Below are 12936 nucleotides of genomic sequence, written 5' to 3'. Positions count from 1 at the left end.
TAATGCATTACAGTAACTTGTTCACTCATCTCTGACAGTGCCATCCAAACTCACAACCTCTTCCACCTAGAAGGAGGGAAAAGCAGACATGGGAAGAATACTACGTGCAAGTTCCTCTCCAAGTTAGATACTATTCTGTTTTTGAAACTATGCTAGCTCCTTTACTGGTGCTGTGTTAAAATCTTGAATGTTTCTATATCACGTGGACTGTCACAGTCCGAGAAGACAGTTCACTGCCACTTTTCAAAGGGCAGTTAAGGATGGACGGGAAACACTGGTCTAATGTCTGCTGCCATCCCAAAACTGCGCTCTCTATGCATTAGCAAACCAGGGATGCACAATACCCCTGCCAGCACTGTTGGTGAAGTTATTCCATCCTGTTTGTTGTATTTATTTTGCTTATTTCAGCACCATTCTCTTTACTAGCAGAGCATTTCACAAAGTTTGCATGAGCAGAATATTCTACATGCATAATACGAACCTTTCAAGATGTCAGGAGACACAGCTTATTCCTTTTAAGAATAAAGAAAATACCATCTTGTTGCAACTGCTGAAAGATTTCAACATTAACTAAGACGTTTATTTCCAAGTTGTAGTATCTATTTCCTCCATTTCTACTCACTCTCACTCAAACTGTTCTGGTATTGATGGTGGGATAGAAAAGTCCAGAGTGAGGAAAAATACAACAATGCACAGGACTATATGAAAATCCTGGAATTTGAGTTTAAATAACACCTAATCTGATTAGATTAAACATTCCTATTATTTTCTACTTGTAAGTGGATTATGTGAAATGTTTGAGACATAAAACTGCCTCTAACTTGCAATTAATTATCACCAAATTTGAATCTTACTCAGAGACTTTACAGGGTGACTGACCTGACAAATGAAAAAAAAACACACAGCAGATGTAAACAGTGGTCTTCTACAATTAGAAATAGACTAAAATATAAATAAACATCAAATCCTTCATCTGGAAGTGCTTCATCCTAATCCTGGATGTCTGGTAGCTATGTTTCCTGGCATTAATATTCATCACAGAATTAATAAAATGTAATCATTATATACTATAAGGCGAGACAATAGGGGAATCCTGATCAATAAGGGAATCAAGGGTTACAGGGAAAATGCAGGAAAGTTGATGTGAGTAATGTTGAATCAGACTTGATTCTATTGAATACCAGAGCAGGCTTGAGGACTGAACAGCCTATTCCTGTTCTTATCTCTTATGGCCTTTTTTGGCAATTCTGTTCAGCATGTCATTGAGTTCACCAAGATCAATTATAAAAACACTCTACAGCAAGACTTTGAATATTCTGTATAGCACATTTCTGTATCTACATATAGAGGATACTGCATTTGCATGTATCTGTATCATTCTTGTATTTTGTTACACAATTTATTTACTACTAGAGAGTTCCTCATGAAAGCATTGTTAGCAAAGTGAAATCCTTTAAAAGAAGAATTACTCATGTTAGGAATATGTTTGACTTAACTGTTCAGTATGGCGGCATGATGAATCACGCAAAGCAACTCTTCTCCACAATGAGCTGAATGGATATATAGATATAAACATTATGTATAGCACAGAATTAGGCTATCTGGCTCAACTGGTTCATGCTGGCGTTTATGTTTCTTATCAGCAGCTCCCAACCCTTTACATCTACTATCATCATAACCTAGTACTCTTTTCTTACTTTGTATTTATCCAGCTTTCCTTAAGTGATTGATATTTGTTCAAACTAGCTCTTCCACATTCTCTGAATACAACAGCTTTTTTAGAATTTCCAATTCGATTTAGCAGTCTCTATGTATTTTCCCAGTTTTTCCAATGTTTCCCAATGTAGAAACATTGATGGAAAATAAGTGTGGGAATTCTATTTCTCAAACTTTGAGCTGTTGGTAACTTAAAAGATGATAATATGCAGCCCAGTGCTGCGTGTGCTACTGAGGGGCTGCACATTTCACCATGAACCAAGTTCATGAAAATCTAGCACCATTTAAAAAGCTGGATTGCATTACTTAAACAGTCTGTAATTCTTACACAGAAGGTGCATTCTGGCTGGAGCGGGTGTTGACAGAGTCTGGGGAAGAGTATCTAACCTGAAAGAATACTGAACATAGTACCACAGGACAAAGAGTGTGCTGCAAGGTTCTTTTAATAACACTGCAGAGTATGATGCAAGAGGTGGACAGGAGTGAAACCCTTTCCCCAAAGGGTACTAGGAGATCCAATTGGCAGGCACTGAGAAGTTGACAGCAATAGATAGACATCATAATCAGTCTTGTCCCAAGAATGTGAAAGCAGTGTCAAAAGAAGCTCAATGAATTCACAAGTGGTCAAGTTCATTGAATCTTCAAATGCCGTACTCTTGCAAATGAACCATTCAGTCTCCACAATGTTCCATTCACCTCAGACAATGTCACACATACCACCAAGCCTGCCACATACATCCCAATTTCACTCACCCTTCCTCATTTTCAATTTCAACATTTTACATCAGAGACAACTCACAACTTTACATCACCTACACAATTGTACTGTTACTGCATGCCTCACTCATACATCTTGCAGCTTACATGCACTACCAGCTATTTAAACATGACAACAGCATTATCCAAACAACTGCACCTTATCACTGATGCATGTCCTTCTCTCTTGCAGATAAGGCAACCACAGGCTGAAGCACCAAACCAGCAAGGAACAAACACAAATGCTGTCTTCACCCTAATGGAGGACACTGCCCCAACTATTATTGGTACAGTTGCAACCATCCACAGGTGATCTAATGACCTAAATTTTTTTCTTGTATTCCATTCCCCATCATTGCACAAATTCTTCTAGGCGAGCATGTATCTTCTGATTTTTGCCTATTTCCTCAATGGAACACTACCCTTATCTCCATTCAAATTGTCAAGAACACCTAGCTTATGCTATGGCATAGCAGCACAGAATCTGAGGGGAACAAGACAGCATGAAAGAAGCACCATCTCTCAATCTCTCACTTGCAGCCTACAGCCCAGACACTGGCATTCTGCATACTTTAGAGGTCAACACAGAAGCAGGATCTGCACATGGTGAGTCAGCGGGTATGACTGGCCAGCAGCCAGGACAGAAGGAAAGGCTTGCATAAGTTCCATTTCCTGACAATGCTGCTAAGAACTTTACTGCAAAAAGCTAATGAATATGAAAAATGCTCTTTGTACTGGTAGGTCTGCCAGACAGGCTGTTGTTACGAACTACGAGCATTGGGGAGTCTTGTACAAACTTGGCACAGGGTTTTGTTCAGATACGAGAGCCCAATTTTTAAGTAGTGACTGCAAGTGGACACATGCATATCTTAGTACCTTAAATGTTGATGCCTTAACTTACATTGCAATACCAAATAGAGCCAGCCAGTATCTGAGTTCAGCAGTGGCAGCACAAGTTGAGGTCATTTCAGGTCGCATTCAAGCAAGTTTAGATTATGCTGTATTGTCATGTATAACTTTGCTCAAAGGGGCTTGTATGGCCTGACAGCAGTTCAGGAGAAAGTGAGGACTGCAGATGCTGGAGAGTCAGAGTTGAAAAGTGTGGTGCTGGAAAATATACAGCAGGTCAGGCAGCATCTGAGGAACAGGAGAGTTGACGTTTTGGGCATAAGCCCTTCATCAGGAATGTAGAGGGGGGAAGGGGGCTGAGAGATTGATAGGTGGGTGGGGATATGGCTGCGGTAAGGTAGGTGGGATGGCAATAGGTAGATGCAGTTAGGAGGTGATTGTGATAGGTCAGTGGGGAGCAGATGGGTGGGAAGGAAGATGGAGAGGTAGTTCAGGTCAAGTTGGAGGGTTGCATCTGTGATGATGTGGGGGTAGGGAGATTTGGAAATTGGTGAAGTCAATGTTGATACTAAGTGGTTGTAAGGTCCCGAGGCAGAAGATAACGTGTTCTTCCTCCTGTCGGCAGGAGGCTTTGATTTGGCATTGGAGTACGCCCAGGATTTGCATGTACTTGGGGGAGTGGGAGGGGGAATTTAAGTGGTTGGTCTCAGGTTGGCGGGATCGTTTGGTGTAAGTGGACCAGAGATGCTGCCTGAACTGCTCCGCAAGTTGGCGCTCGGTCTCCCTGACGTCAAGGAGACCACATCGAGAACAATGGATGCAGTAAATGAGGTGAGAGGTTGTGCAGGAAAATCTCTGCTGGATTTGAAATAATCTTTTAGGGCCTTGGATGAAAGTGAGGCAGGAGGTGTTGGTGCAGGTTTTGCATCTCATGTGGTGGCAAGAAAAGGTGCCAGATGTAGAGGGTGGATTGATGAGAAACGTGGACCTAACGAGGGAGTGTAGGAGGAAATGGTCTCTGTGGAACGCAGATAGGGATGGGGAGGGAAATATATTTTTGGTGATGCCAATGCCAGTGTCCCTGCTGTTGCTAGTCAGTCAGCCAGTAAAGATTGTTGCTACCAATGTCAAGGAGATGCAGTCAAAAGGCAAGCCTTCTGTGTCAGAGCTGCCTGACAACACCCTCCATAGCCATCCATTGTCTCTTCTGCTGAAAATCACTGCCTTTTCACCAGCGCAAAAAACAGGCACCTTTGCTGCTCCCAAGATAATGGCCATTCACTTGCTTGATATGTTCACCATGGTCATACATCAAGAGCATCAAATGTAGTGCTTCCAAAACCACCAATAAGCAGTCACTGATTGACACCATGCATCAAAGGGAAGCCTGTTAACCTGACAAAGCACACATCATGCAAGAAATGTACATGCAGAATGCAAATGCCACTTTGATATCAAAATGGCACCATAGCATTAAATGTACAGGCACTCAGAAGCAAACTTTGCAACCATGCTATCTGTACCTAACTCATCACAAACTGTTTCATAATTAGCTTTCCATTTTTCAAAAGAAAGAACCCCAGCCTGCTAAATCTTTATTCATAGGCATAATCTCCCAATGTTGGTATCATGTATTAAAATATTTTTTCCCATTACCTCTATAGCGTATAGATTAATACCATGCACCATATTCCAAATATAGTCTCCCTAAGATTCACTATGGCTTCTCTACTTTTCAGTTTTCCCTACAGAAAAAAAGTCCATAAATTTGTTTGCATAATTTATGGCGTTATTAAGCTGTGTTGCTAGGTTTAAGATTTGCATAGTCACAGAAAAATATCTGATGATAATGTTATATTCCCTGAAATTATAACATTCAGTATATAAGTAAAATCTTTAATATTCCTGAACCTCACTGCTAACAGAATATTTGTACTGAACAGCAAGTTGTTCTGCATGCATTTAATGAGTCATTTGGGGTCGGGCCGGTTAACTCAGTTGGCTGGTTTGTAACGCAGAGGGACACGAATAGTATGGGTTTAATTCTTGTACCGGCTGAAGTCAACACAAAGGTCCCACCTTCTTGACCTTAACTGAGGCATGGTGATCCTCACATTAAACCACCACCAAAGCGAACTCTATGACAATCAGACCTTTAATAACTCAATTAGTGTTGTGCAATGGTTCCCCACTATTAACAGCATGAAGGACCAACAATGTTGTATACTTTACAGAGTTTATCAATGCACAATAATCACACCCTAAAGTCAGTCTCAGCTCAAAAAACAGACAATGTAATCAGATGTCCAGTTCAGTTAAGATCAGTGTCTGAGCAGCATACAGTTAGCAAATGAGATGCAATCTAATTGTATTTGGTAATATTTAAGCATAATAATAAAATATTACTGACTGTAAATGAATGCACTCAATATGTTAAACAGCCTTTTCTATTCCAAATCCATTGTATTCTCATGCTCCAATCCATCATGCATATTGATATGAAGTTGATTCATGCCTATTAATATTGGGCAATGAGTTTATATATATGCAGTTTAAAATTACAACTTTATTAGCAAGTTTATTGCATTGAGTATATGCATGCATTTGAATACTGCAAATTAACCAGTACAGTAATATTGGACATTGAGCACATGCATGCATCTTCATGTTTTCTTGCACACTGTTACTGGACAATACACCCATGTGACTTAATACTAGGAATTTAGAATTTGTTAGAGCATTTTAATATTGAATAATGAGACAATGCATGTATATTAATAAAATACTTTGAGGCTTTCCTTCATATTAGTGTGATCAACGAATCTATTCTTACATATCAGCATTGTAGAATGAATAAATGCATGTATTGGAATAAAATACAGTTTTATTAGCATAATTTAATACTTAATAAGGTTAGATGTAAATATTAATTCTGTACAGCGAATCAAACGTTTCAAACTATGGACGATGAGTAAACAGTGCATATGAATATTGCAGGGTTACCACACTAACACTGGACAATACTGGCCTATGCATATTGATACTGTAATATTAGTAAAGCCATAAATATATTATTAAACATATCAATCGTGCATATTAATACTATACAATTTATTTGCATGCTTTAATATTAAGTCCAATTACGCATATTTAATATTGTACAGAAATAAAGTGTATCATCATTGCATTTCCCCGTGCTGTTAACACTGTACAGTCAGATCGACAATAGCTATACGAAGGTGTGTTTTGTCTGCACGAATACTGTAGCTGCTGTACATGCATGAACCCGACTTGGAAACTGACTCCAACCGGAGTTTGGATGTCTTCTTTACCTCTGCACTAAAGTTGTCCTCCTCAGCCCGACTAGAAATAGCGCAAAGCCCTAGAATGAGAATGGGCACTGTCCAGCTTCGGTTCCAACACAACCCTCCGGCCATTTCTTAGCGATATGTTTTGGCTATACCACCCCGAGCCTGGGTGATCCCCGCTGCTCTCCTTTTCCTTCTCTCCCGATCTGTGAACACACTGATCGAGAAAGCCAGCGCCCTCTACAGTTTTAACACAAGACCACAAGTACTTAAAGTCGAAGGACTGCCTCTTCCCGAACTCTAATTATCAGTGTTTTATCATTCCACTTCCTCTTTCACTTGCAATTAGTGACCGCGGTGTTCTGTCGATACTTTGCTTTCAGCTGCAAATTCGTCTCCCTACGTTTTACAATCACGGATCGTACAGTAGAACAATTCCTACCGGTCATTTTGCATTTCTTAATTTTTTTTGTGTGGTTTCTTGGACAAAGGCAAAATCAAGATCAAAACTTTCCCATACGAGTGCTGCAATTTTCTTAAGAACACACATGAAAACATATTTATACTTAACATATACGGTGATAAGTACATACAACCACACTTTTCAGCATTAATATACATGAAATGACATGTATATAATGTATATTCACAGTACTGTATAACGCGTTAATGCAATTATGTAAATAAGACAGTCGACATCATCTTTTGGAAGTGATGTAACGTCACATGACAACAAGTCTATTCCTTCCAATACCTTCTTGGCAGAAGTGGGATTTTGATCTGTGTATAGTTAGTGCGTAAACAAACAGGCAATATTTGAGCTTACATCAAAATGTCCTTATAATATTAACCAACCTCGCTGTTAAATCTAACCACAGTACTGTATATAGTGGCAGCAGGTGACTGGGTAACTGAAAAGAACAGCCAATGACCTAACAGCATGTACAGAATAGCAAACAAAACCAAACTGGAGAAGTCGTTGCCATTCCAAAATGCTAGCCCAATCCAGCCTGATAAGTAACTAAACTGGCACCAGAAATTCACAACATACTGCACTTCATTGGGTGAGCTACAGCAAAAAGTAGGTCGAAGACTCTTGTGGTTTATGGGAGGTTGTGCAGATGATAATCTAGTGAAGACAGGAAATTACATTGGAAATGAACCAATATCTATGGATGAGCTGACCAAGGTGTTCAAGTCCTTTAGAGAGAATAAAACTCACGGAAGCGACAGCTTACAGCCGATTTGCACTCAAATTTGTGAGTCTTAAATGGCCAGGACCTGCTTATGGTATACGACAGCATGCTTCCAGCAGGTACCATGTATGAATCCATGAGAAGAGATGTCATTACCCTTACCTACAAGCAGTAGGGGAAGAGGGAGGAAATTAGGAATTGGCAACCAATTTTACTGTGGATTATAAAATTCTGTCTAAGGTCAGGTCTGCTGTAGGATCAGTGATTTACCCCAACCAAATCTGTTCCTGATGAAGGGCTTTTGCCCGAAATATCGATTTCGAAGCTCCTTGGATGCTGCCTGAACTGCTGTGCTCTTCCAGCACCACTAATCCAGAATCTGGTTTCCAGCATCTGCAGTCATTGTTTTTACCAAATCTGTGCTGTACCAACCAGGAAGATCTCTAAAAGCCTTGCATTCCTCAGCATATGATCAACTACATGCAGGACAAAATGGATGGACAGCTGTCTCATCAGCCTGGACCAAGAGAAGGTCTTTGACAGATCACAGACCTACATGAGGGATGTATTCTCCAAAATGGGCTTTGGGGAGAGAATCTGCAATTGGATCTGACTGCTCTCCACTAACATCAGTAGTGCAGTCAATGGGTGGAATCAGAAAGCTTCAAAATCAGATCTGGAGTCAGACAGGGCTGCCCACTCTCTCCTGCTTTGTGTGTTGTAAAGAAACCTTTGCTGAGTCCATCAGGAAGAATACCAGCCTGAGAGAGGTGACTATTCCAGGCAGCAGAGATCTGCAGGTCAAAGCCTTCCTGTACATGGATGACATCACTGTTTTTTGCTCAGATCAGTTGTCAATGCACAGACTCATATGCACCTGTGACCAGCTCAAACTGTCCCTGGGAGCCAAGGTAAATTGAAGCAAGACCGAGTTCTTTGGGAAATGGCCAACTGATCATTTATCCCCTTCACCATTGGTTCAGACTATTTGAAGATGCTGGTTATATGGTTCAGAGAGGCCAGGGCATATTACCAAACATGGGAGGACCTTATTGTCAAGGTGAGGCAGAAATTGGGCAGATGGGAGTACCATCCCTTCTCATTGCGGGTAAAAACGTCATCGGGTGTGAGGTATTCTTGGTGCTGCTCAATGTGGTGCGGGTCTGGCCTATTCCCTGAGCCTGTGTCACTGCAATCATCCGAGCCATCTTCCACTTCATCTGTAAGTCAAAGATAGACCATGTCTGAAGGGACACCATGTATAAAGTTCTGGACAGAAGTCGGGGATGAATGTACCCAATGCTGCCCTCATCCTGATGGCCACCTTGTGTGCGGCTGCATCAAGCTATATGTAGAACCTCGGTTCGCACAAACTGAGGTTCAGAATTAGAATACCTACAGTGTGGAAGCAGGCCCTTTTGCCCAAATTTTCCACACCGACCCTCCAAACAGTAACCAACCCAGACCCAATACTCTACAATTCCCCTGAATAATGCACCTAACCTACACGTCCCTGAATGCAATGGGCAATTTAGCATGGCCAATTCACTTAACCCTGCACATCTTTTAACTGTGGGAGGAAACTGGAGCACCCGGAGGAAACGCACATAGACACGGGGAAAATGTGCAAATTCCACACAGTGGCCCGAGGCTGGAATCAAACCTGGGTCCGTGGCATTGTGAGGCAGCAGTGCTAACCAGTGAGCCACCATACCATCCGGGGACAGGTTCTACCTTCTATAAGTGGTTGGAGAATACAGTATCATTGTCCCTTGTGGAAAAATCTGTAAAGGACCCTTGACCACAAGTCCATCAGGCAGTGATCAGCACAGAGTGTTCTTGGGACCCTGCTGGAAAACAGAGGGCTAACCAAGACATTGCTTGACTAGTGATGAAAAGGGTAATCGTGACTCTGCGCCAATGCACACTGCCCTCAAAGTGACTATGCTTTGTGGGGGAGGAGGAGCTGTTACACACCTCCTTCTGGAATGTGCCGTTGCAGAGTAGATCTAGAAAGAGATGCGGTGGTTTCAAGATTATTACTTAGCAGCTCCATGATGCAGGACTCTGGACCCTATGGTCTGTTCCCAGGATGCACACCAAGATAAATATCGGCTACACCTGGAAGACCATCAACTCGGTGAAAGACATGCTCGAAACTTGTTGGACTTTAAGTGTAAAGAGCTGAAAATGAGTTGCTGGAAAAGCGCAGCAGGTCAGGCAGCATCCAAGGAACAGGAGAATCGACGTTTCGGGCATAAGCCCTTCTTCAGGAATGAGGAAAGTGTGCCTAGCAGGCTAAGATAAAAGGTAGGGAGGAGGGACTTGGGGGAGGGGCATTGGAAATGCGATAGGTGGAAGGAGGTCAAGGGGAGGGTGATAGGCCGGAGTGGGGTGGGGGCGGGGAGGTCAGGAAGAAGATTGCAGGTTAGGAAGGCAGTGCTGAGTTCGAGGGATTTGACTGAGACAAGGTGGGGGGAGGGGAAATGAAGAAACTGGAGAAATCTGAGTTCATCCCTTGTGGTTGGAGGGTTCCTAGGCGGAAGATGAGGCGCTCTTCCTCCAACCGTCGTATTGCTATGGTCTGGCGATGGAGGAGTCCAAGGACCTGCATGTCCTTGGTGGTGTGGGAGGGGGACTTGGAAGTGTTGAGCCACGGGGTGGTTGGGTTGGTTGGTCTGGGTGTCCCAGAGGTGTTCTCTGAACCGTTCCGCAAGTAGGCCCCAATATAGAGGAGGCCACATCGGTGCAGCGGATGCAATAGATGATGTGTGTGGAGGTGCAGGTGAATTTGTGGCGGATATGGAAGTATCCCTTGGGGCCTTGGAGGGAAGTAAGGGGGGAGGTGTGGGCGCAAGTTTTGCATTTCTTGCGGTTGCAGGGGAAGGTGCCGGGAGTGGAGGTTGGGTTGGTGGGGGGTGTGGACCTGACGAGGGAGTCACGAGGGAGTGGTCTTTTCGGAACGCTGATAGGGGAGGGGAGGGAAATATATCCCTGGTGGTGGGGTCCGTTTGGAGGTGGCGGAAATGATGGCAGATGATCCGCTGTACATGGAGGTTGGTAGGGTGGTAGGTGAGGACCAGTGGGGTTCTGTCCTGGTGGTGGTTGGAGGGGCGGGGCTCAAGGGCGGAGGGAAGTGGAAGAGATGCGGTGGAGAGCATCGTCGACCACGTCTGGGGGGAAATTGCGGTCCTTGAAGAAGGAGGCCATCTGGGTTGTACGGATTTGGAACTGGTCCCCCTGGGAGCAGATGCGGCGGAGACGAAGGAATTGGGAATATGGGATGGCGTTTTTACAGGGGGCAGGGTGGGAGGAGGTGTAGTCTAGGTAGCTGTGGGAGTCAGTCGGTTTATAGTAAATGTCCGTGTTGATTCGGTCGCCCGAGATAGAAATGGAAAGGTCTAGGAAGGGGAGGGAGGAGTCTGAGACGGTCCAGGTGAATTTGAGGTCAGGGTGGAAGGTGTTGGTAAAGTGGATGAACTGTTCAACTTCCTCGTGGGAGCACGAGGCAGCGCCGATACAGTCACCGATGTAGCGGAGAAAAAGGTGGGGGGTGGTGCCAGTGTAGCTGCGGAAGATGGACTGTTCCACATATCCTACGGAGAGGCAGGCATAGCTGGGGCCCATGCGGGTGCCCATGGCTATCCTTTGGTTTGGAGGAAATGGGAGGATTGGAAAGAGAAGTTGTTCAGGGTGAGGACCAGTTCAGTCAGTAGAAGGAGGGTGTCAGTAGAAGGGTACTGGTTGGTACGGCGAGGGTCGATCTGAACTTTGAGTCAAATGGCCTGCTTCCACATTGTAGGGATTCAATGATTCTATACATTACAAAATAAATAGACGAAAATTAGAGAATCCTTACACAAAATCCAGAACCAGGCTTGTTCACATTTAATTCAAATAGTTTCTACAGATATAAAGCCAATTCACAAAGTAGAGGAATTGGAGACCGAAAGAAATTTAGATTTTTGAGTTGAATTTCTAGAATTGTTCAAAGGATTGGGGAGCTGAAAACAGCTTATCACATCACCTTGCATGCTGAGCAAAACCTGCATGCTTGTTTCCACCATGAAAACTTCTCACCCACTTTTTCAGAAGGTAAAGCCTGAAGTTGATTCAAGATTGCAACTGCTTCTTTTGTTATTTGGAACAAAAGCTACATGTTGGTGTTCAGGTGTGATTCCAATACCCAAATCAAATGGATTGTTAAGAATCTGTGTGGGTCTCACACCATTGAATAAAGCAGTTGAATGAGAAATCCGCCTAATGTCTTCTGTGGACGAGAGTTTGGCAAAGCTGGAAAAGAGTTCAATTTTAGATACTTATGGCAATTCCTTTGGATGAAAAATTGGAATTATTTACAATATTACACCATTTGGGAGAGATTGTTTAACTGGTTATTCTTTGGTATCATGTCTGTACCAGAACACTTTCAGCAGAGTAAGTATCCTGGAAAGACTGGAAGGAGTAATTTGCCATGTGGATGACATTATAATCCATGGATCAATGAGAAGAAAGCGTGATGCCAGAGTGAGAGCCGTGCTAAATCTCCAAGAAGCAGTATTTTCCCTCAATAATAAATGTGGGTTCTCACAATTGACTATTAAGTTCCCAAGGCACATTGCACATGCATCAGGGGTCAGAGCAAATCCTGAGAAAATCAAAACAATTAAAGAATTTCCACCTCCTCAAACTGTTGCAGAGCTTCAGCAGTTTTTATGGATGATGAATAAAGTGGGAAAGTTTTTACACAACTTGGCAAATGTGAATAAACTGTTACATTAGTTGCTAAGCCAACTCTAGGTCCGTTGTTGGGAAGAAGCCCAACAGATGCTGTTTGAATGTATCAAGGATATTTTAAAACAAAACCAAAGCACTGCAAATGCTGGAGATCTGATACAAAATCAAACTACAGGTGAAATTCATCAGGTTTGGTAGCATCTGCGGAGAAAGAAACAGAATGAACATTTCAAGTCTAATTTAATTCTTCTTTGGAACTTCAGAACTTTTGAAAAAATGTCATTTTGTACTCAAAATATTAACTTTCTGACAGAGTTGACGCTTTGAATCTAGAATGCTTCTGTTTTGAGTTGAGAAGAACGACCTGATAAGAT

At 42.7% G+C, this 12936-nt stretch overlaps 1 protein-coding gene across 1 annotated transcript in view; it reads right to left on the bottom strand.

The window, feature by feature from the left end:
• The window catches only part of LOC122558630 (matrix metalloproteinase-15-like), a 109212-nt gene extending 102064 nt beyond the window's left edge, over positions 1-7148 (bottom strand). The window contains exon 1 of the mRNA XM_087996037.1: positions 6654-7148. Coding sequence (XP_087852163.1) covers positions 6654-6758 — 105 coding nt within the window. The 5' untranslated portion in view covers positions 6759-7148. The remainder of the gene's footprint in view (positions 1-6653) is intronic.
• Between the last annotated feature and the right edge of the window lie 5788 nt (positions 7149-12936).

The sequence above is a fragment of the Chiloscyllium plagiosum genome, unplaced genomic scaffold, assembly GCF_037043375.1.
Source record: "Chiloscyllium plagiosum isolate Xiang-an unplaced genomic scaffold, Cpla_swu_hap1 HiC_scaffold_17, whole genome shotgun sequence".
NCBI lineage: Eukaryota > Metazoa > Chordata > Chondrichthyes > Orectolobiformes > Hemiscylliidae > Chiloscyllium > Chiloscyllium plagiosum.
The sequence above is the reverse complement of the archived record's forward strand: the minus strand, read 5'-3'. Positions and strand labels throughout refer to the sequence as shown.